This window comes from Eulemur rufifrons, chromosome 14 (genome assembly GCF_041146395.1).
Source record: "Eulemur rufifrons isolate Redbay chromosome 14, OSU_ERuf_1, whole genome shotgun sequence".
Classification (NCBI taxonomy): domain Eukaryota; kingdom Metazoa; phylum Chordata; class Mammalia; order Primates; family Lemuridae; genus Eulemur; species Eulemur rufifrons.
This window is the reverse complement of record NC_090996.1, coordinates 33,813,687-33,839,680: the sequence shown is the minus strand read 5'-3', so window position 1 is coordinate 33,839,680 and position 25,994 is coordinate 33,813,687. Positions and strand designations below refer to the sequence as shown.

Genomic DNA, 25,994 nt, shown 5'->3' with positions numbered 1-25,994 from the left:
CAGGTGTGATAGCACGTGCCTATAGTCCTAGCTACTCAAGAAGCTGAGGCAGGAGGATCCTTCAGCCCAGGAGTTTGAGGCTGCAAGTGAGCTATGATGATGCCACTGCACTGCAGCCTGGGTGACAGAGCAAGACTGTCTCTAAAAAAAGTTTTTAAAAAAAAAAACCATAAAAAAAATACCAAAAACCCCTGCAGTTTCCAGTATAAGAGAAGCCCATCTATTTGGGAATTATCTGAATTGTATTACAGGGAATCAGGTGGCATAAACTAGGAAACCGAGAATGAAAAAACCTAAAGTTTCACAAGCAATAGTGATCACAAAAACACAGACCTCACCTTTCTCCTAAGAGATTTTGAATTCAGAAGACTAGGTGAGGCCCAGGAACCACCAGTCACTGTGACGGAGGTGGGGCCACAGACATGGTTGGAGACACACAGATACAGAATGAACCCCAAGCCACATGGGCATTCCTGGAAGGCTCACAGCCTATGGCCCGCAACTCAAGTGCTGCCAACATCACTGTCCCAGCTGTGTTATCCTGGCAGGACACAGAAGACAACTCTTCTACCCGCCCATCCCGATAGTCCTCCAGCCACACTTGCCTTCCGTTTGCAGATGTTTATCAGCAGCTGCCTGGGGGCCTTGTCCAAAATCTCCACTTCAAAATTCTTACACATGATCAAAACAAAAATCCTAACATCATTCTCATGAGCAGTTTTAAATAAGTAACATTCCTTGATGAATCTCTTGCATCATAACTTTAAGAATGGTGAAGTCTCCATGATGTAATTTTTAATTTTTCTTTAAAAAAAAAAAAAAGTCACATATACAAACCTCGTATTAGAAATAACCCTTGCAGGAGACCACATGGGTGAACCTGAAGATGAGGCCCCCTCTGGTCACTAAACGTTCCCAGTCCGAGACACGCCCTGCTTCCACACAGCACTTCCTGATGACGGCAGAAAGCCCCATCCAAAGCGTAAGGAAGACAATGTCACCAGGAATCAAGTGGGTGCCTCTTCCGAAAGGACTCGAACTCCTCTCCCTCCTCCTCACTCACTCTCGTGGCTTCAACTTCCTGTGTGCACATCTCTCCTCTGAGATGGCTCGGGCTCAAACACAATCTACAAAAAGCTGATCCAGCTTCGACCTCTAACAAAACCTGTTCGTCTTCCTTTGTCAATAAAACTCAAATAATTTTTAAATTCTTACATCCATGTAAGCTGTCACAGAAAACTGTACAGTAAATATAAATGTTTAATAATAACATTTCACTCTTATTAATTCATTTATGATCATGTAAAATAGGATACATGCTATATTTCATTATATCTAAGACTCAACTGACTCCAATATACATCCTGATTTCAGTGAAGTTCATCTTTGTGGAGATGTGCAAAGAAGATGTGTCTTAGAATCATGAAATAATATGGTGACATTTCTAACAAACCTTGCAAGTCTGTACAATTAAAGAAATCACAAATAAAATGGCCAAAGTCAGAATTGTAATGAGATACATCTGAAAATTTAGGAAAAGATATTATTTCCTTTTGAATGTATTATACTGTGACTGTCAGTCCTCAAGAATGATGCTATTGGTAACAGGGGCTCTAAACCTTCTGGAGCTCTGACAGCACATCCTAGAGGGTGACAATGGCTGGGGAGGTTGCGGGGGTGACAACAGAGCACGGTCATCCCTTGGTCTCCCAGGGAAAGGCAGCCCACACTGCTCGATCACAGCAGACCTTCCCATGGGCTGACCTGTGCATTCTGATGCTGCTCTGCCTGCCCTTGGCTTACTCAGCATCTCGGCAGCCACCATGTCCTCCAATTCAAATGTTGTCCCCTCTCTGCTGTGACATTATTCCCTTGCTGTCCCCTTCCCCCTACCTGGTCTCTAGCTCTCCCTGAGCCATGCCATGCACTCCACAGCTTTTGCTGGCTGTATGTAACGTGTGTCCTGCTGACTCCCTGATGGACAGTGGCTGCCCTCCTCATGCTCCCACCCGCCTGCCTGGCACCCCCTAGACGTCCCCAGCATCTCCAAAATGTAGTCATCTGTGCCCTCCCTTGCCTGCTTCTCCAAGTCTATTCCTCCCCAGCTGAGTAAGTGATGCCCCACCCGACACATCACCGCTCACCCACACCCCCACCCTAGTGGCAAAGTGCACTGAGTCTCCGAGTCTACTGTCCCCACTATAACCAGATGCATCCAAGCTAGTATCTCCTCCAGCTTAGACCACTGCAGGTGTGCACTCTCCTCCTCCAGTTCATGTCTCCACACGGCAGCCAGAACAAGCTCTGAACACATAAAGACTTCAAATCATCTCCCTGCAAGCCAATGGTCCTCCTTTCATCCAAAGCACCCCTGAGCTGGCTCCTGCTCCCCAACTTCTACTCACACTGCTCCCCCCTTTCTCCAAGGTGCCTTTCCCACTGGACCTCTGCCAGTTCATACACAAGCCAACACTCTCCTGGTACCTGGGGCTTCTTCCCAACTTTCTAATCTTGCCTTTCAACCTCCCTTCCTCAGTGTGGCCTTCTCTGATGGCTCCACCTAAGGAGGTCCCCGTGTCAATCTCAATCCTGCTGCTACTCAGACCTTTCAGAGCAGCTATGTTATTGCCTGCCACCACACCCCCAATTCCATGACAGTGGAAAGCTCTACACCACTTACACCTGCATCCTATGTGCCTACTCCAGCACCTGGGCCCACAGAAGGCACTCAGCAAATGCAACAAATTAAATGAATGACCACATCTTTCCCCTTTTTCAACTCTGCTGAATGATGCCAGAATCCTATAGAAACAAGGAGGAGAGAAAAGCAAGAGTTCCTTGGTCACTAACCATGTGGCTTAAATCATTCCATGAAAAGCTCAACCAGGGCACCAGGTGATTGGGCATCAGGGCCCTGACTTGAATTGTTTGGTACCAAATTTGGTTGGGTTTCAAAAGATCACATCCTAAAGCATGACCAAAACTGTAAGTTAAGTTCGAGGCTTCATATTTTTCCTTTTTTCATTAAATAGACCTAGATTTTCTGTGATTGCTTATGCTCACCATGCAAAAATCTGTGGATTTCAAGAGGCCAGATATAATTCAAAAAATTCAAGGAAGACCACAAAACACATTCGATGAACTACAGATAAGCCACTTGTAAGCACAGGCTGGTGAAACACGCCCGGGTCGGGCTCAAGGCTGCAGAAACACAGGATGCAATCTAAAAAGAGCTTTTGGTTGTGCAGACAAGAAGCTCCACAGTCTTGAACAACCAAAACCCATCAGGGTCCTCAATTTCCTCAGCTATAAAATGGGACCTGGAATGCTGTCCCTCAAGAGGTTGTTGCAGGAATAAGGCAAAACAGAGGGCATGAGATCATGCAGACAGATGCCAGGCAAACCTTGTGGTGCTGGCGCCCATCTCCCTGCCAGTTCTCTCTGGCTCCTATACCCACGTGAAGCACTGAAGCCTGTTCCTGGTCATGTGGCCTCACAGACACGAGGGCACAGTGCTGCAGGTAAACGGCAGAGGGGTCGCTCAAAGGCAACCTCCAAAGGCATGTGCTGTGGATCTCTCAAAGTCCACGTGGGTTCTGGCAGGAAGGCAGCCACTAGGCAAGCAGTGCAGCTCCCATGGACAAAAATGCTTCCTCAGTTTACCATGATCCTGAGAAGACCAAAAAAGAAAGAGAAAGAGAAGAAGAAGAGAAAGAGAAAAAAACACACAGACAGGGACAGAGAAGGAAAGAACTGGTTGTATTTCTGCCAGATGTCTGGAAGACAGACGCCTCCCTTAACTATTCTCCAGAGCTGGAATTCTCAGCTGGGGTGACTGTGCCCCCAGGGATACTAGTCTGGTCAGCCCAATCAGGGGGAGAGTGGGCAGCGGCCAGGGTGCTGCCCAACATCCCAGAGGGCACAGGCCAGCCCCACAGCAGAGAGAAACCCAGCCACAGACCAGAGGGCTCTGGCCCCGATGTGGGTGAAGAAAACGAGCTGAACAAGCACACTACACTGGGCAAGCTCAGGCCTCTGGAGCGGCGGCAGAGGCAGCAGAAGGACTGAGAGTGAAGGGATTCTGTCACTGAGTTGTCAGTAAAGGAGAGAGGACGGTGAAGTGGGGCTGGAGATTTTAAAAGAGAAAGGGAAGGAAAATGTTAGGTCACGGTTTCGCTGACTGTAAAGCACGGCACATCGTGGAAAAGCAAATGCTTTCACTGCGAAGCCAAAATGTGCTCTTGGTTCCTGCGCAGGCGCAGCGATGATGGCCAGCACTAGAGTCCACGCTACCGTCCTTTCAGCGAGAAGTAGAAAAGGAAAAGCAGGAGAGACCAGGAAGTGTGTGGTGCCGGATCCCAGCTTTGTGAAGACCAACGCTGTTCCTAGAGCTCACGGGGCTGAGCTAAGGGAGGTCTGGGCTTCGCTTTAAGTTCTGGATCTGGACTTCAGGAACAGGACAATCCTGGCAACAAAAAGTACTGGAAAGAGAGAAGCAGATCAAGGAAAGTTATAGGGGGAAGAAATGAAGAAGTGGTAAGAACGTCAAGACTTTTTTGTAGCTCTGAGAACAAGTTTTATTACATGTACATACCCACCTCCCTTCTTCTTTTCAAAGAAGAATGTAGCAAAAAGAGCTAGCACCTGGCCAAAGACACCTCACCATTCCTGTTTTCTGATTTTATCAAGCACAAAGAGAAAGAGACCCAATTCTCCCTGCTTCCCAACAGATTCAAAACTCCTAAGCACTGTAAACTATGTCAATTTCTTAGTATTGACAAACGTACCATGGCTGTATGAGATGTGAGCGGAGAAGCTGGATGAGGTACAGGATATACAGGAATTCTCTGTATTATCTTTACAACAAATACTTCAAAATAAAGTTTTTAAAAACCAAAAACCTAGGCCCGGCACGGTGGTTCACACTGTAATCCTAGCACTCCGGGAGGCCAAGGCAGGAGGATTACTTGGTGTTAGGAGTTCAAGACCAGCCTGAGCAAGAGTGAGACCCCATCTCTACGAAAAATAGAAAAAATCAGCTGGGCATTGTGGTGCGCACCTATAGTCCCAGGTACTGGGGAGGCTGAGGCAGGAGGATTGCTTGAGCCCAGGAGTTTGAGGTTGCTGTGAGCTGGGCTGACGCCACAGCACTCTAGCCCAGGCAATAGAGTGAGACTGTCTCAAAAAAACAAAACACAAAACCCAAAAAACAAAAACCCACAAAAACAAAATAAAAACCAACCTTTTCTGAACATAATGCCCTTGCTTTCTTCTGAGTCTGCAGAAATACATGAAGGGCAAACTTGGAAGGTCAGGTTCCCGACACCAAGCACAGGTAAGAGAGGTGGTTGCTCATGGTCTTTACTGACCAGCAAATGCCCTCAGACACGAAGCAGCTGATGTGTGCACAGTGAGGTCAACAGAAGAACGCATTCCCCCTCTGAGTCCTGAATTAACAGAGATTCTATTTTGAGATGCAAAGGAGCTATTTTCCTACTAACACCTTGGTTTGTTACATTGGGAAGTTATAAGGATAGCTTCTATTTTATAGATGGGAAACCTCAGACGTTCTCAGGGAGAAAGAAGACACGTGAAATCATCTATCATGTCAGATATAACATCCATCTACTCAACACAAATAGTTCTCAGAAGATAAATATCCTTCATTTGACTGTAACACAAATCAATGGGCTTCTGCTGACACTGTCGACCCACTAACGCACAGGAAGTGTAAACAATGGCAGTCTCTCTCTGCTTCTTGTGATCCTGGGGAGGAAGGTTAATCATTCCCATGTGCGATTCTCTCCATCAACAAAGGGAGCCTGCCAGAGGCGGCTCAATCATCTTCCCTGTCCCTCCCACTGCCAGCTCATCACAGAAAATTTGGCCATTTAGAGAGTTACACATAAGAAACATAGGTTCTCTTCCTAGAATCTACTGACACACTCTTAGTTATTGACTTTTACTACGAGCATGATAAAAATCCAAAGAGCAAGGCACCCACTGGAGACCCACAGCACCGAGAGCCAAGAGCAGCTTACCATATTTGGCACAGTGGTGACTGAAGCATTCTTGATATCTGTGGGGAAGGCAGGCAAACTGTTGACCATGCTCTGCTTGCCAGGTAACTGGGCGTTCACTCCAGTGGCTCCCATTTGCTGCCCTCCAGCTTGACTAAAGGGCTGTCCGAACGGACTTGTGTTACCGGTCATTCCCATCTGGAACAAGAAGCAGCATTATTAGCTGCCATGATGCAATCACATACAAAAGGAAGAGCCTCAGAAATGTTTACCTGGACCACTGAAGAAAAAATGTTATTTCCCGAGAAACTCTCATTTCAGTTATAAATTAAAGGTTCATTATCAGGATTCACAGTTAGGATTATTAACAGAGCAAGTTGCTCAAAAGGCTACATACTACTCCAAACACAGCTACATCTCTCTCCTCATTCTAAACACCATCTCAGAAGGGGCAGCATTGTTTTACCCTAACCCTTGGCCATACCCAGTGTCCCAACCCCTCCTACCCCAACAATGGCACCAACATGTCAAGAAAACCATTTGGGGCTGGGTGCGGTGGCCCACGCCTATAATCACAGCACTGTGGGAGGTCAAGGCTGGAGGATCGCTCAAGGTCAGGAGTTCAAGACCAGCTTCAGCAAGAGTGAGACCTCCCTTTCTACTAAAAGAAATAAAAACATTAGCCTGGTAACTAAAAATAGAAACAAAAAATTAGCTGGGCATGGTGGTGAGCCCCTGAGGCAAGAGGATCCCATGAGCACAGGAGTTTGAGGTTGCTGTGAGCTAGGCTGATGTCATGGCACTCTATAGCCTGGGCAACAGAGTGAGACTCTGTCTCAAAAAAAACAAAAAAACAAAAAACAACCAAACCCAAACAAGGAAAACCATTTAGGAAACAAAACCTTCCAGATTTGCTGACCAAGGGGAATTCCTTCGGTTTAATACTTAATTACCCCATAAGTAATCATTTTCTTTTAGGTTCTCCATCAGATTTGAACTAAGTTTCTATTAGTTCAAAATGCACACTATATTGGCAATGAAATGATACAATGTCTGGGATTTGCTTTAAAGTACAGTTGATTCTTGAACAACACGGGTTTGAATTGCACAGGTCCACTTATATACAAATTTTTAAAACTAAATCTCTTCTGTCCCCCCTTCCAGCCCTTCTGCCTCTGACACTCCCAAGGCAACAAGACCAACTCCTCTTCCTCCTCAGCCTACTCAACGTGAAAACAATGAGGATGAAGACCTTTATGATGATCTACTTCCACTTAACAAATAGTAAATATATTTTCTCTTCCTTAGGATTTTCTTAATAACATCTTTTTCTCTCTAGCTTATTTTATGGTTAAGAATAAAGTATATAATACATATAACATACAGAATTAGTGTTAATCAACTGTTTATGTTACTGGTAAGGCATCTGGTCAAAAGTAGGCCATTATGAGTTAAATTTTGGGAAGTCAAAAAGTTATACACAGGCCGGCGCGGTGGCTCATGCCTATAATCCTAGCACTCTGGGAGGCTGAGGCGGGTGGATTGTTTGAGTTCAGGAGTTCGAGACCAGCCTGAGCAAGAGCGAGACCCTGTCTCTACTAAAAATAGAAAGAAATTATATGGACAGCTAAAAATATATACAGAAAAATTAGCCGGGCATGGTGGCACATGCCTGTAGTCCCAGCTACTCGGGAGGCTGAGGCAGCAGGATCACTTGAGCCCAGGAATTTGAGGTTTCTGTGAGCTGACGCCATGACACTCTAGCCGGGGCAACAGAGAGAGACTCTGTCTCAAAAAAAAAAAAAAGTTATACACAGATTTTTGACTGTTCAGGTTGGCACCCCTAACTACTGAGTTGCTCAAGAGTCAAATTCAATCCACCAAGGCAGGAGGAGGTGGCACGAGAGGGGCATAAATGAAGAGAGACTGGTAACATAGTCTTAACTGCTAACCATGTGACAGGTGATAAGTACATGGGGTTATATTATCCTCTCTAACACTGTACATGTGTAAAATTTCCCATGATAAAGTTTTTTAAAAATTTTAAGTAAAATAAAATATAAAGTAGATAAAGGCAAGAATGGGAAGGAGGAACCCTCTGCTATATTTCCACAAGGGCCTGCAAACTCCCCAGAATTCCTCCAATCAACAGACCCAGGCCAGACTCCCTCATGACTCCTCAGATCCCACCTCCACAGGTAATTTCAGGAATCCCCAAGGTGATATCCCAATGCTTACCTTTCCCCCTATGAAGGAACAAAGACTAATCATCAAGAAACTGGATGTTCAAGTTGCCTGCGTTTGCTTTTTCACAAAGTTGTAATATTCTACCTGCTGTCTAAGGCACGCTCTGCATTCCTGATGTTGTGGTCTGTTTGATGTCAGACTGGGAAAAGGGCTCAACTAAGGGAAGACCTCTCAGATGTGAGAGTTTTCATTCAAATCAGAGCTCTGTTCGCTCCACCAGCCTCACCAGTGTGTCCACTTTAGGTAATTTACATTCCTTCTAGGGACTTTGATCTCCTTGCCTACTGTAAGATGAGAGTAGGCAGATCACATTATTTCTTTCAGCGCTGGAAGTCTAGGATGCAAACAAATCCATGCTCAACACAACTTACCCACATAAAAATACAAATAAAACTAAGTGTCACCAAAAAGACCTTGCTCTGTGCATTTCATACACAGGTGGTTTCCTTCCACACGAAGCCCTCATAGCTGACATGTCTCACCTTTTTGAAAAGGATCAATTTCTACTTCAGTAAACTGCGACACAAATTCTTCTCCAAGCCTATGAACCAGGCTCAACTCTGAGTTCAAATGATTTTATCAAGGTGAGATGGTGGCTCAGAAAATATAAAGGGCATTTCTGATTCTCAACTAGGTTCTTTCAATTGTTATCTAAAACTCATAAGAACTGAAGTAGGAATTTATATTTTCAGAAAGTACTACATTATATTAATTACGTGTAGCAATTACCACTCTCAGAATTTGTTTTTTTACACATAATCAAACTGCTGAAACACTGTTCTTAGAGGCCCAGAATTTGATAAACAAGAACAAAAACAAAAATTACAGCTTTTCCCCCTCAGTGCCTAATTTCTCTACGTTGGACCAAATATGTCAGAACACATGCATTCATTGATGCTTGATCAATCCATCCTTGAAGTCAGCCAGTATTTACCAAGTGCCTACCATGAGCCAAGCCCAGTTCCGAGCATGTGTAGATGCAACTTTTCCACTTGTCAGGGAGTTTGCGCCTTATATCCTCCAATTTGGCAAATAAGAAAATCAATGTCACAAGGAGTTTCTGATTTAATTAGGATATGACCGGTATCGACTAACCAAAGTGGATTGGTGGTAGAGGAAGGGGACAGGTAACTATGCTCCACTCACACCAAACGACCAGGTTGTATCACCCCTTCAGTGAAGAGAGGGAAATAAATACCAAGATGCCAATGAACTCCCAAAGGGGTCCTTGGGTCTCAAAGTTCATCTGACCTGTTTCAAACAATTTCTTTCTGACTGGGCGCCGTGGTTCACACCTGTAATCCCAGCACTTTGTGAGGCTGAGGCCAGTGGTTTGAGATCGGCTTGGTCAACATAGCAAGACCCCATCTGTATAAAAAATTAAAAAAATTAGCCAGCCGTGGTGGTGTCCACCTGTAGTCCCAGCTACTTGGGAGGCTGAGGCAGGAGGATCACTTGTGCCTAGGAGTTTGAGGCTGCAGTGAGCTATGATTACACCACTGCACTCCAGCCTGGGCAACAGAGTGAGACCGTCTCGCTTAAAAATGAATTATTTCTAAAACTTTCCAAATACTTTTGACAATTTTCCTAAGATCATCTTGCTAGGGTGAAAATAGGGTGAGTGTGTCTGGTCAGGTCGCTGATACTTGCCTGGTTAAGACTCTGGGGCACCCTTCTAAACTGGTCAATTTCAAAGGTGACCAGGCATGTTTGGGAACACTCTAACAGACCTCATCAGGAAATCTGTTCGCAACTTTTCTTCTTGGCCGTGGGATAACACAACAAAGGAAACAGTTTCAACATGGTTTTGGTTCTCACAAGGTGAGAACCAAGGCAAAGTCAAAGATCACGCAGGCCAAGTCAGGAATATTCAACTCACAGGGATACACCTTTTCTTTTTTTGAGACAGAGTCTCACTCTGTTGCTGAGGCTAGAGTGCTATGGCGTTAGCCTAGCCCACAACAACCTCAAACTTCTGGGCTCAAGCAATCCCTTCTGCCTCAGTCTCTGGAGTAGCTGGGACTACAGACATGCGCCACCATGCCTGGCTAATTTTTTCTACATATTTTCAGTTGTCCAGCTAATTTCTTTCTATTTTTTTTAGTAGACATGGGGTCTCAACCTTGCTTAGGCTGGTCTCGAACTCCTAAGCTCAAACGATCCTCCGGCCTCGGCCTCCCAGAGTGCTAGGATTACAGGCCTGAGCCACCGGGCCTGGCCTGCAGGTGCACATTTTTTAAAACAGAGGAAAAAGTTCACACTTAAACTATGACAAAAACAAATAAGACCAAGGCTATGAGGGCGCGGATCTCTGGCACCAGGGCCAGCCCCAGCTTCTCCTCAATCAAGCCCGCCAACAGCAAGGCCAGAGCAGCCAGACAGCCTCCCACAGGCCCCAAGCAAGGCTGCCCCAACCCCAAACTGTCTCCTGGCAGAGCCTGGTAGAACTCAAGGGCCGTGCCCCAGTCATAGGCTACAGTTTTAGGTAAAAGCCATTTGCTTCTAGAGTCTTGATTTCTGAACTCCTATTTTGTATCTATTTTCCACTGACCAAAGTGAACATCGTGGTGTCCAGGTCCAACTCAAACACATACTTTTCAGCACCAATGCTCAAAATGAAATACTGAAATCAAGATTTCTAACTCCAACTAATAAAAATCTATATATTTCTTTTAATTTCCCAATGGTTACTTGGTAATAATTCAGTAAACTTGGCTTTATTTTCAACTGAAGTCTGTCAGGATTCGGTTTAAGGTTGCTTAGAGAACTTCCATATAATCTTTTAAATAAAACTCAAAAAGCAGAAGAGAGCAGAAACAGGCAACTGTTCAGCTAATGGTGAAATCATGTAACATATGAACAAATTAAGACTTATGAAATATTTATATTCTGCCTCATTCAACAACAGCCTGTACATTTTTTTATTATATATTTTTTTTTTTTATTTTTACTAATTTTTTTTTTTTTTCTGAGACAGTCTTACTCTGTTGCTCGGGTTAGAGTGCTGTGGCGTCAGCCTCGCTCACAGCAACCTCAAACTTCTGGGCTCAAGCAATCCTTCTGTCTCAGCCTCCCAAGTAGCTGGGATTACAGGCATGCACCACCATGCCCGGCTAATTTTTTCTATATATTTTTAGTTGTTCAGCTAATTTCTTTCTATTTTTAGTAGAGACAGGGGTCTCGCTCTTGCTCAGGCTAATCTCGAACTCCTGAGCTCAAACGATCCACCCACCTCAGCCTCCCAGAGTGCTAGGATTACAGGCGTGAGCCACTGCGCCCGGCCCAGCCTGTACATCTTAAAATTTCCTTTTACTCTATTCTTCCAAATGGAACTCCTTTAAGCATTTAATTCAGGTTTGATCTCAGAAAACAGGAAAAGTTAACTAGAGTAAGCACCTAAAAAAGAACAAGTTCTCCCATAAGGAAATCTAAATTAAATAATGCCCTGTAGTTCAACAAAGTTTTCCCAGGAAAAAGCATCATGACCAAGCATATTAATCAATCATTTGAGAACCTACTTACCCCATTGTCTGTGCCTATCACTTCACTGAGACAATACAAATATGTAAACTACAGTCCCTGTGTATAAAGAAAGAATAAACTAGATAAGAAGAAAAAAAAATACTAGTGCTGGTTCTTGAGGTCTCCTTAACTCTAACCACCCCGCAGCAAGAGTGGGGCTAAGCACCTTCCCAGCCTCAGCACGACTCTGAAGTACGAGCTCTGGTGAGGAGACCTCGCTTTAGAGCTCAGCTAGAACCTGTAAACAATGCCTACACCCGTCTTTATTACTGAAACAAAGAGCATCTACAGCAAATTCTGGTGGCTATGCCCAGCCCATCCATCAAAACCTGCTAAATCCAGAGCTGTGTGGCAAGCAGGTGAATGACAAGTCATCGAAACAGAAAAGGAAAAGGGTAGACTACGCTTCCCCTCCTCCAACAGACATGGACTACAGAAATATTAATACTATGGAGAGCACAAAGTACTACACAACTCTACGGCATTGTCTGTCCTAGTAACATTTAGGCTGATCCATCCTAAATTTGTCTTGGTAACAAAACTAGGATAAAACTTCTTGCCTTGGCCGGGCGCGGTGGCTCACGCCTGTAATCCTAGCACTCTGGGAGGCCGAGGTGGGCGGATCGTTTGAGCTCAGGAGTTCGAGACCAGCCTGAGCAAGAGCGAGACCCCATCTCTACTAAAAATAGAAAGAAATTATATGGACAGCTAAAAATATATATAGAAAAAAATTAGCCGGGCATGGTGGCGCATGCCTGTAGTCCCAGCTACTCGGGAGGCTGAGACAGGAGGATTGCTTGAGCTCAGGAGTTTGAGGTTGCTGTGAGCTAGGCTGATGCCACGGCACTCACTCTAGCCTGGGCAACAGAGTGAGACTCTGTCTCAAAAAAAAAAAAAAAAAAAAAAAAAAAAAAAAAACTTCTTGCCTTTCTGGAACACTCATCTCCTCTGTATCCCCAAAGTACATATTGAGTACTTAGTTAATATAAGGAACCAAATAAATGAAGACTCCAAGAGACCACCACACCAAGCATCCCTGAGAACAAGAGCCCCCTACGACAGCCCTGAGGAAGGAGGTGATCAAAGAACCTTGGGTGAGTCACCAAAGCCAGGGTGCAACAGCACAGAGGGCCAGCATTAGCTAGGGGGGTGCCAGCAGAGGCAGCAGGACAGTCCCCTTTCTGTCTTCCAAACTCTCAAATAAGGACCTTAGCTACCAGTTAGAAGAGACAGGCAATTCACTTGCCCAGGCTGAAAAGTTGAGCAGACCAAGAATAGGCCTTCGGAGTTGGTTTTTACAGAATGATGACAGAGTGTTTGACTGTAGCATATACAGAAGCCCTGTCTGGCTAATAAACAGGTCCTCTGGGCTACACTTCTTAGGCCAGCAAACCCCTGGCTTTGGTGCAAGGCCCCATCCATGCCCTAACCCAGAGCTTCCCACTTGTGCACTGAATTACTGATCCATCAGGCTCAGCGGTCACCTCTAGCTGCAAACAGCCTCCTGTTTACCCCAGTGTGTGGGACAAATAATACCATTTTCTACTTGTAATGATGTGACAACTATCAAAATATTATTATAAGAAAACAAGCTCCAAGCTCCCTAAACACAGAAAGATTCTTTCCACTACACTAACCAGAAGAATGTATCTACTACTCACCTAACTCACCATGTCAGGTAAGACCTAGTCTTCTTCCAAAAAAAAAAAAAAAAGGTAGTAAACTGAAATCCAAGGGGTTTAAGGAGAGAGAACACCGATATTGAAAGGGAATTTAGACTGAAAGGTTATAGAAGGGATCATGGTTAATGGAAGTTTCTCCCCAGAACAGGTTTCTATTAATACAAAAGTAGCAAGCGGAGTATCCATTTCTTGCTCCTTTGTAGGACAAGGAGACAGAAAAACACTTTCTTCCCAGTTACACACAACACAGGTTGTAACTCCCCTCTGTCAGGAGTTCAAACTCCCCTGGGATGAGGCAACAGGTCAAGAACGGCCTGGGTAGTCCATGGAGGGCGGGGGGGTTGAGTGGTGACAATTATCCAAAATTTTCTGTGATGCACAGTTTTGAGGGAAAGATGCATTATTAGATTCTCAAAGGGGGTCCTAAGAACTCCTCAAGATTAAGAATGGCTGCCCTTGGGGAAGCAAATCCTCGGCATGCTCCTAAGTTCTCAGGGAATGGCACGTTCGTCTCTGACCTCACCCAACCCCACGCCACACGTGGGAGCCTTTGCAAGTAGACAGTCCCTTTCCAGAGACATCAACCACTCATGAGACCCACCACCATCACAAACGAATTCCCTTGGTTTTCATCTCCAAAGGTCCTCTTGGAATATACACTCCTGAGAAGGGTCCAACCATAACCACTTGGGAGCTAAATGCCTGACGGGACCCACTGTGTGACCAGCAGGAGGGAAGGCGGAGGACAGCCAGAAACACGGTGCCTGCAGGATTTTACTTGGAGTCGGCCAGGCCAACAAACACTCTTAGTGGCAACAAGCACTGAGTCTGTTGTGGTTTCGATGAGACCACTAAACAGGTTGTTTTTTCAAAAGCTGACTTTCAGCAGTTTTCCTCATCCCTTGCTATACACTGCAAACCACACTACACAGCACAGTGCTCAGAGGAAGTGGGCTCTGCGCATGCGTTGAGGGGGTCCCTGATACTGGTCAGAAACATACAGAGAGGAAACAAAATAATGACTTCCGGCAATAAGCTTACCAGGGACAATCATCAAGTTAAGAGTATCTAGTAAAAACCTATCACCTTCACAGATGAGGAAAGGGTCCCTCAGAAAGCTCAGGGACACACTAATCAGGTTAAGAACTCACCACAAGGTTCTCCACATTCCCAGTCTAGGGACCTTGCCCTGTGCCACAAGGCCCATCACCTCCCTAAGCAGAACCATGTCTCCTCCAAGCACATGGACTCGCACAAGTAGCTCTGGACAGAGACACAGGCTCCACCCACAAAGACCACGGGGCGGCAGATTACAGCCCTGTGGCCCAAAGCAGGCCCAAAGCCAGCCTAATGCCTGCTTTTGAGAAAACAAATTTTTTATTGGAACACAGCCACAAGTAAGATTTCATTCACAGAGGCAGTAAGCCCTTGCAGTCAACCATGTGGACTCTGGGGATATTTCCCTGGTTTGAATGGTGGCTCTGTCATGCCCTAACTGTGTGACCTCGGGTGATTTACTTACATCCCTCTGCGCCTTGGTTTTATCATCTGGAAAATGGAGACAATAGCACCTCTTCTTAGGGTTGTGTGAGGATCAAACAAATTCACACACGTGACGCACTAAGAAGAGTCGCTGACACACAGTAAGTGCTGCAAGTGTTGGCTAGTATATGACAACGATGATGGCAACAATGACAATGACGAGGGCAAAGAGGACAGGGAGGCGGCTTGGGGAGGAATCATCCTACACTACGTGTAATTTCTTTCCTAACTATGATTAGGGCAATGATGAAATAAAGGGACACTCTTCAGAGAACGTGTGTGGTGGGGAATGGCTCCCACACGTAGAGAAGCCAGCCGGAATTACTGGCATTTAACTATGAGACAATTTCAGAGAGAAACACAACAAACACTTGTGACAAACACAATCTTGTGTGTTTGCTACTTGTAGAAATACTGGGAAGAGAGCATGATTTTCCCATTGTCCTAGTAAGTCACAAATGTCTCCAGTTTTTGTTCTAGATTATGCTATAGCTTTAAAAACAATAAACTCAGAATGTTCAATTAAAACTTAAAATATATTATAAGCAATAATGATATATGATCAAAATACCCTAGCCTAACATTCCTGAGTTGAAATTTAACCCAAAACATAGAAGAACTAAGAACGAACACTCCCACAAAAAAGAAACTGGCAAACTCCCGCTCACACGCAGCGGCCGTGACACGGCAGCACATGGGGCTCCAGCCTAACCTGACGTATTTTTTAAGCTGAAGTTTTTCAGCGTTTTTCTTCACACAGTGGCATACACTTAAAACCACAAATTCACATAAGGTGTGTAAAAACAACACAGTTCAGTATGTCCGGAACAAAAGTTTGCTAAATAATTTAAGAGCCAGAAATATTTATTCTTTTCAATGACATAAGAACTAGAACTAACCCAGACTATGGCCAGATCATTTGTAAAGCCAAAGCATTTTCTCTTGGCAACCTACCATTCTTGGAAGAAAGCCAAGAAAAGCAGTTTTCATGGAAAGACATGGCTGTGTTCAGTTGTCTGCTATCACCCGCTTACTCCTGGAATCCTTCCAGTACCTCAACTTGGCGCAGGGAGAACAGGGAGAAGTACACCACCGACTACGCTGCCACAGACAGCACTTGGCCGTCCAGAGCACCCAGGCAGGTGAGCGCCGGCCTCCAACCCGATTCAACTCTCACATGTCGCCGACTTGGAAAGCGCTCAGGAAAGTGTGCAGCCCCCAGTCTGAACGCTTGCCCTGGACAGAGAATCCCAGCTGGAAGATGGGTACAAAGCATTTAGCAACTCCTGTCATGTTTCACTTGGATGACGTGTCTTTTAAGCATTTTATTCTATAAAGAGCGAATCTTCATAAAAACAAATTTAATTTACACTGCTGCAGCCCAGCTATGGCACAATGGAGTAGAGATGAGAGATTTTAAGTCACTAGGTGAACTAAGCATTTACCCCAGGCCCTCTTATGTCAAGCAGGGAAGTACCTTCCTCCATGGATTTACAAACCACTCACTGATAACAAATGACAAAAAGAACACGTAGAAGGGGTGGATAAACGGACAAGGTAATGTGCACAGGTAATGTAAGAATTCACAGAAAGGAGAAATAAAGATGGGACAGAACTTGCAAAGAAGGCTTTAAGGAAGACAGTCATGACTATTTCTAGTAAAATTTAAAGGAGGAAGAAAGCTGACAGTTCAGAGAACTCTGTTCCTCCTCCACTTTGAGGCAGGAAAACTGAAGAGTCCTCGAAACAGGCTGACGGCTGTAATGCGGGAGCAGGAAGAACAGCTCTCAGGACAAGCTCCAGGAGGCAGGTGTGAGAACCCCTCCGGGTTCTGTGCCAGCTCCTCACAGCCTCAGAGGCAAGAGGAGACTGCAGTGGGTAAAGGAAGGTGCTGCCCAGCTTATCAAGTGCTATAAATCTAAAAACATAAAGCACACCCAGAGACATACTGTTGTTTTAAAACATATGTGGCTCTACCTCTTACCAAAACTGAGTTGTGAAAAGTCCTAACAAAAACATAATTGGCACAGTAAAATGTTCTTAAATAGAGTCCTCCTGACTAGTGATGGCAGTTGGGAGACAACAGGGACAAGACGCTGAGGAAGCTCGGGGTGCCTGATGCGTTGCAGGCTGTGCCTCACTAGGGCTGCAAATCAACGTGACGAATGGAGGGGTTAGGGGACAGCTCTGCTACTACCAAAAGTCACTCTGATTACTGACAGAAAATGCTCTTTGCAAATCATCAAAAAGAAAAAAGGATACAGATGTATAATCCCTACAAAACACACACACAGTAAGGAAAACACCAATATATTTAATAGCGACTGCTCTGGAAGGTTTGTAAGTGAATTTTCTTTGTTAATGCTTTCTATGTTATTCAAATTCTCTACACAAAACTTCACCTTATCACAAGGAAGAAAAGTTGTTTTTAAAAGTCATTCTCTACTCAAACATTCTGACTGCCCATGATGACAAGAACACCCTGTTTGGCTGCACAGCTGTACTTAAAATATTAAAGCTGTCATCAGACACTGAATAAAACTAGGTAGACCAAACTGATTATGACTGTCAGAGATTACTCCTGGGTGGTAATTTATATCAAATTCACCCTGGTTATCACATGGCTGTACACTGTCACGCTTTGCTCTAATGTATTACACACATGATGAGAAAAAAGTGTGAATGAGACTCAGCCACTCCTACCAAGACATCTACCACCACTCTTCACAGAGAAGGTTGGAAGGAAGGAAAAGAGAAACAAACATGGTCAACACCCAATCAGGATACAAAAAGCTGTACGTTGCTCTAATAGAAATCACATGTTTGGTTCTTGGTGCAACAAAGGTATAATTATCCCCGCTATTTGAACTCTTTGGCTCAAAGTTCAGACAACAAGGGATGCCACTTAATCCGAATCTATCTGGCCTGAGTTTCAGAGAGTGAAAGCAAAAGACCGCATCATGAGAGATTTGCCTGAATGTATTCACCCCGGTTTAGACAGTGAGGCACACTTATAATTGGAAAGTGCCTATTCAAGGAGCAGGCCTTTCCAGCAAGGAGACCACTCGGCAACTATCACATCACCTGCCTGCCTCTCACTCTCTCTCAGCAGTGATGCTCTTCTCTTTGGGGCAGTGGAAGCTGAAAAGGCTGTGGCAACGCACACACTCACCCAGGAAAGCGATGTCTGTTAAGCGTCTTCCAGGAGGGAGGGACCAAGGGGTGGTGAAGCATGCAGAGCCATGTTCTTCCAAGCCCAAGGTAAGAGACACAAGCCATAAGGAAATTAGATGTGTGCCGTCAACAGGTGGCCCCAACACTGACAGCTAAATGGAGTCTGAAGAGGGAGAGGGGTCTTGGCCCAGGAGGCCAACAAAGTGTTCAAGAGGTCACACTTTAGCCAGGCCTGTAAAGGTCAGTTAAACCCCAACAGTAACACTTAGCTGACCGTGGCTACAGCGCTCTGCTCTGCATCCTTGCCCTAAGCAAGAACAGGATGGGACACTTTTGGAGGGGCCTGGATATCATTGTTCTGGCAGTTTCAAAGTCTGTCTCTACTCAAATGATCTAAACCTCCATGAAAATAAGGCAAGAGGAGCAGCCATCTGGCAAGGGCTTTACTGATCGAGCTTAAAGTATTAATTAAAATGACAGCGAGACTGGGAAGAGCAAGAGTAAGCCAGTGAGCAGTGCTGATGCCTGGTCACCAAAGGTGAACATCCGCTCCACCCACGGACAGGAGTGAAAGCTGCTCGGATCGCTCCAATCAAATCCCGACAGACTCAATCCAAGAGCCAGCACCTCCTGTCTGGCTGCTATCATCTCTACACGCTTTTGTTCAGCAAATCCACATGCAGTGGCAGAGCACCTAGGCTGAACCATATTGTGACAGCTTGGAGAGGACGCCAAGAAGGCCAGCGTCTCCTGTTCTACTAGAATTCTCAGAGCAAAATGTGCCAAGTTTTTAGGGGAGAAAAAGCACTCTGTAACAGCTGCAAATCAACGTTTTCGTCAGTCGTCTGTCTCCATGCCCCAATCCTCGCCTCCCAGTGCCTATGCACTGCTGAGATTACACAACCCTGCTCGCCATTCACAAAGGGCTGCTCTGACTTCCTGTTACTGATTTAAATGGGATAACTCATGGGAAAATGCTCTGAAAACCACAAAGCACTGTGCAATCTTGAGGTGGCTTTAAGATCTCCTTCCAAAAATAGAGCACAGAAAGCTCTAACATCAGACTGGACTCTCTAAAATGAATAGACAGTATGAAAAACAGGCAGGCATGCATCCTCACTCCAACAATTTACAAAGTCAATAACTGCAAGACAACGTTTGAAGTTGGCATTTCTCAGTATCATCTATCTTTTGCCTTGTTCTAGGAAGGATTTAAGCTGGTTTGTTTTTCAATTCATTCTTCATTACTTGGCAGAAACACATGAAATGAATAAGGCTCATCACTGAGGGCACAAAGTTTCTATTGGGTTATTAAGCATGAAATAGTCCGATTTCCTTAAGTACCAAGTTTGACAGTTGATATCTCTAACATTTCACTTCAACCCTTCTTGTTTTATTTTTATTGTGAAGGTGCATCCTCAGTCTTGCAAACGCCTGGTTTGGCTTGTGATTATCTTTCAAATTTTTTTTAGAGCAATTTTTGTTATTGTTTATTTGTTGGATAAGTAAAAAATTCATGTTATTTTCTAATATGAGTTCTGTTGTGGAACCAATGAAATGCAGACAGCTCAAAATATCAATGTAGTCTTTGGGAAGGATGTGGCTAAGGAAAAAACACAGTACGTCGATGGTTTGAAAAGTTCTGTTCTGGAGATTTGAAAATGAGCCACATGGGTGACCTGAGAGCAAGGTGGATGATGGTGAGCTGAAAGCTGTAGTGGAAGTGAACCTAACTCAACCCACACATGAATTAGCAGCAAGGTCTGATGTTACTATTCCAACAATACTGGACCATTTGAAACAAATGGGCAAAGCAAAGAAGCTGGATAGATGGGTTCCACATGAATTAAATGAGCATCAGAATAGACATCGTCTCGAAGCTTGCCTTTCTTTGCTGTAACAACATAAAGGCGAACCATTTCTACACCATGTTTTTACACGTGATGAAAATGGATTCCTTCTGATAATCACAAGCATTTGGCACAATGGTTGGCTAAACATAAAGTACCAAAACACAGTCCAAAACTGAATATTCATCAAAAAAAGCTAATGGTGTCTGTTTGGTGGTCCAGTGCTGGTATTATCCACTATAGCTTCATGAAACCTGGTCAATCGATTACAGAGTATGTCTACTGCAACCAACTGGATGAAACACTGAGGATGATTGCGATTAAGCAGCTGAGACTGGTCAATAGAGACAGGCCAATCCTCTTGCAAGACAACACTCAATCACATGTCACACAAACAACACTATAGAGGCTGGACTTGGAAACTCTCTGTCATCCACTGTATTCACCAGACCTTGTACCAACTGACTACCACTTCTTCCAGGCTTTGGACCACTTCTTGCAAGGAAAAATATTCAATTCTCATCAAGCCACAGAAAACGCCTTTTGTAATTTCATTGCCACTCGCCCTCTAGGCTTCTTTGCTGCTGGCATAAACAAGCTACTATTAAGATGGCAAAACTGTGTCCATAGTTTAGGCGCGTACTTTGATTAATTATACTGTTTCTTGTTTTAGATACAATAAACTACATTTTTTATTTGAAATCGGACATTTCATATTTAATTGCCTAATACTTGGGTAAATAACAAAGCAACCACTGTTATCACATCACTTCAGACGATGTGCCACTTTTTTAAAACCGAAGTGCCACATTCTTACACTAAAATATGTAATAATATGCACAGATGTATGTACACAGAATTATGGCTTTGGAATTACAATCTACTGACATAAATTTGCACTTTCTGATAAGAGAATGTCACCAACATTCTATGCATAGTTCTGACCAGGTGCGTACAGTGCTCCAGACATTCACCTCACCAGAACTTTCACGACAGGGGCTCACTCCGCCACCAACAACCAAAAGGAAAATGGAATTTTTACACAGAATGCATCTTTTACCAAGTAAATCAACGATTAAAGATGCTTTGGGGAAAACCCAATTTCTGAGTATGCCTTTACTTAAAAAATTACTAAGACAAACCTCTTGTTTCTGAGATCTAGCCATACCCACTACTGGAACTTCTTATAAGCAGCAAGGATTTCATTTTAGAATGTCACTGGGTACCTTCAAAAGTATGAATAATAGAGAAAACTGGAATAGAAAAAAATACAAAGAATTCACAGTCATATGAACAGAAGTTAGAATAAATGAACCAAATCTATATGTATGAATTTTAGTAAGTTTTTTAAAAAAGCAAGATGAATATACATCATGTAAAAGAAATTTCTATTTTTAGTCAGTTAAATTTGATTTCATTTACTTAAAAACTATGAAGAGACGACTCTCCTATGCATAAGTCCAAATAAATTAGACAGACACTCTACCTTAAAGGAGTACAGAATCACTCCCCAATCCTTAAGCATGGGCTGCACATAGTGACTCCTTCCAAAGACGACGATATGGAAGAAGAAAAAGAGTAAATCACAGTGGAGAGACCCAAGAGGTATGACCTCAGCCAGATGATCTTGGGCAACATCAGCTATAGCGATGATCACATTGACAGTATGCACCCTTGATATGACATGATGAAAATGGCACTTGACCTCTACCATCTTCCTTACAAAATCCCATAACCCCAATCTTATCATGAGAAAACTTCAGACAAATTTGTATAGAGGTGCATCCTACAATACACTTGACCAGTTCTCAGTACCATCAAGGTCATTAAAAAGCAAAGAAAGTCTGAGAAAATGTCACAGCCAAGAAGAGCCTAATGAGACATGACAATTAAATGTGATGTGGAATCACAGACAGGCTCCTAAAACAAAAGATGGACATTAGGGGAAAATTAAGGAAATTTGATTAAAGTATGGACTTTAGTTAATCATAATGTATTAATACTGGTTCATTAATTTTGACAAATGTACCACAGTAACGAGAGACGTAAACAGTATGGGAAGCTGTGTGTGGCGGTGGATGGGGAGGAGATATGGGACCCCTCTGTACTATGTTACAATTTTTTTATAAATCTGAAACTGTTCTAAAAAACAGTATCCTTAGCCAGGCATGGTAGTAGCATGCTTGTAGTGCCAGCTACCCTGGAGGCTGAGACAGGAGGATCCCTTGAGCCCCCGAGGCTATAGTACACCATGATTGCACTTGTGAATAGCCACCACACTCTAGCCTGGGCAAGAAAGCAAAACCCCGTTTCCTTAAAAACAAAAATAAAACCCAAGTATACTAAAAAAAAAAATAAAATAAAACTATGAGTAAAATATGATAAATATCAATAGATATAACCCTGAATAATGAAAACACAGGTTTTGGTTATAAAATGCTTTGTTCTTTTGTGTTGTTTTGAAAGTAAAAAAAAAAACCCAGAAAGTTACACATCAAACCTTTCTTTGCTATCAAAATATAAGAAAAATATTTAAGAAGTAAGATCACTTTTTAAATTCATGTTTAAGAAAAATTATAATTATGCTGGCCTCTTGCATGTAAGGTAAACACATTTTTCTAGCCAGAAAAATCAACTTCCTTATGGGCCTTACAAAAACTGCTTGGTGAATTAATATTTCAGATTGAGAGCCACAGCCCAATCAGATCATAGGCAAAGCTCATGTTATACAAGGGTGAGTTTCTAGAAAGGTCTAAGCAGCAAATCCTTTCAAATGACAAAATACTCATGGGGAAATCAGACTCACTCTCCAAGTTATCTGTTCTATACATTTTCTATATGGGGGGGGGAGGGAACCTTATCCATACAGAGAAAATTAGATCTTATGTACTCCCCTACCACAGTTTGAATCCTGTTATTTTACAGACAAAATGGTGTAGTAGAAAAAATACAGGCTTTGGAGTCAGTCATAGGTGAATTTTAAGTAAAAGTCTGCCACTGTTTAACAGGTGTCACCTTGAATAATTTCCTGGATAGGCAGGAAAGTGGCTCAAAATATTTTATTCGTCGTGTAAAACAGATATGGCATCCACCTTTCTGGGTTATCAAAAATGAGATGAAGCAAGATCAAGTTTGCAAAGCATCCAGCACAGTGCCCCGTGTAATGAGCATGTCCTTTCCTGATCTTCCTCTTACCAGAATATAATTCAGCAAGAATAAGTATAGTAATTGTTATCCTTGCTCATACCAGGATCATACTGAAATTTTGTGCTATAGTCATATATATAATTTCAAAAAATGCCAAAAAATAATACATGGTAATCAACATAAAAACCCATAGATGTTTTAACTCGATGACAGATGGACAACAAATTATCGTCTATGGTAGTTTGTAAATGGAACTCTTTTAAAAATATAGCAAAAATATTTTGGAGAGGTTGGTCCTTGAAGTTATGTTTTGGACTCATTTATATTAAGAAAGTTAGAAGTAGTACTTCCCAAGTTTCTACACTGAACTTATTCCTCAGACAATTCAGAAAATAAGAGAGATAACTTTTAAAGTATAAAATATACAATCACTGTGGGGCACCCATTATACATCACCATGTACGTTTACACTGTCAAAATGGAGAGGGCCTCCGGTGCAATCGCACACCACAACCACATCACCAGCACCTCTCAAGAGCTCGTCGGAGCTGTGCCGAGGTGTGCAGGACTAAGCAACTGTGAACTGAAACGATTCCAGAGGTGGCACAGTGCTGGAGACATAAAAGTTCTGATCAGCCAGAGTTTCCAGACCTTGAACACCCCAAGAATTGAACTGAGACTACAAAAAGACTATGTCTAAGTAGCAAGGGGTCCTCAAGACTTGCCCTAAGAAAGTATAAAAACAAGCCTTGAAAGGATCAAACTGATCTGAGTAATTAAGTGCCTGCAAGAACAAAACTCAACACACTCTGATGGAAGACAACAAACCCCATATTCAACAATTTATCATTCACAACGTCCACTACATAGTCAAAAATTACTGGGCAAGCAAAGAGGCACGAAACTGTGAGCCATAACAAGGAATTTTATATTTAAACAAACCAAAGACTGCAAATGAAAAAGACACAGAGATGACAGAGATGTTGGAATTAGCCTTTAAAAGAAGGGCAGAAAGGAAGGGGAAAAAAAACAATAAAACACAAAAGGGACAAACAGAAAACAAACAAAATGAACCCCCTATCAATATGTCAGGGGAAAAAAAAAAAAGACAAAAGAAAAAAAACAAGATGAGAGACCCAAATCCAACTATTATCAACATTAAATGTAAATAAACTAAACACCCCAATTAAAACACTAAGTTTGTCAGAAAAAAATTAAAAACAAGATCTTACTATATGCTGTTTACAAGAGATGTGCTTTCAATGTAAAGACACAGACAAGTTAAAAGGGTGAAAAAAGGCAGGTCTGGTGGCTCACACCTTTAACCCTAGCACTTTGGGAGGCCAAGGCCGTATTGCTTGAGGCCAGGAGTTCAAGACCAGCCTGAGCAAGAAGGGAGATCTTTTCTTTACCAAAAAAAAAAAAAAAAGAAAAAGAAAAATTAGCCAGGCATGGTGGCACGCACCTGTAGTCTCAGTTACTCAGGAGACTAAGGCAGGAGGATCACTTGAGCCCAGGAGCTTGAGGGTGCAATGAGCTATGATCACACCACTGCATTTTAGCCCAAGCAAGAGAGTAAGACCCTGTCTCCAAAAAAAAAAAAAAAAAGAAAAGAAAAAAGATATACTTGGAGAACACTAATCATAAGAAAGTAGGAGAGTCTACCTTAATATGAGAGAAAGTAGACTTCAAGACAAAGAATATTAACAAAAAGAAAGAACATTTCATAATGATAAAAGGCTCGATTTATCAGAAAGATAAAACAATCCAAAGTATTTAGTCACCTAATAAAAGGGTTTAAAAACCACATGAAACAAGCTGATTTCATTCCGACTAAAAGAAAAAAATAGACAAATCTATAATTATAATTACATATGTTAATAGTCCTCTCTCAGTAACTGATAGACCAAAAAACCAATAATCAGTGAGGATTTGTTGACAACCACCAACTTACTCTAATTGACATTTACAAAACATTACATCCTATAACTGTAGGGTACACATTCTTTTCAAGCACATATAGAACATTTATTAAGAAAAACCATTTGGTGGGCTATAAAACAAGTCTCAATAAATTTCAAAGGACAAAAATCAAACAGAGCATGTTCTCTGAACACAGCGGAATTAGAAACCAGTAAGAAAATGCCTGCAAGATTCCCAAATATTTAAAAATTAAGCAACATACCTAGACATAGTCCCTGAGTCAAAGAAGAAATATTAAATGAAGCATAAAAATATTTTGAAATAAATAATAAAAACAAAATATATGAAAATTTATGAGATACAATTAAGAACAGTATTTAGGGGAAATTTTTTATGTTAATGTGTTTATTATAAACTATTCGTCTCAGGAATAAGAAAATGAAGAGATGCATATGGTTTAAGGGGACATTTATTGCTCATATGTTAGTATTGGAAAAGTCTAAAATCAATGATCTAAGCTTCTACCCCCTAATAAGCTAGAAAGAACAAAGAAAACTCAAAACAAGCAGAAGAAAAAAAAATATAAAGACAAATAAATGATACAGAAAACAAGAGAAAATTGGCAGAATCAAAAGTTCGTTTTTTGTATCAATAAAGTGGACAAACTCCAACCTAGACTAACGAGGGAAAAACAAGAGAGAAAACACAGGGGACTCTGAACATTATTACAAATTATACACACATTAAAAAGAAAGTAGGGGCTGGGTGTGGTTGCTCATGCCTGTAATCCTAGCACTTTGCAAGGCTCAGACAGCAGGATCACTTGAGGCCAGGAGTTCAAGACCAGCCTGGGCAACTTAGCGAGATACCCATCTCTACAAAATTAA

At 42.8% G+C, this 25,994-nt stretch overlaps 1 protein-coding gene across 2 annotated transcripts in view; it reads right to left on the bottom strand.

Moving 5' to 3' along the window:
- The window catches only part of CREBBP (CREB binding protein), a 136,970-nt gene that overhangs the window by 68,542 nt on the left and 42,434 nt on the right, over positions 1–25,994 (bottom strand). For both annotated transcript variants that reach the window (XM_069487007.1, XM_069487008.1), the window contains exon 3: positions 6,042–6,218. In XM_069487007.1, the coding sequence (XP_069343108.1) occupies positions 6,042–6,218 (177 nt within the window). The remainder of the gene's footprint in view (positions 1–6,041; positions 6,219–25,994) is intronic.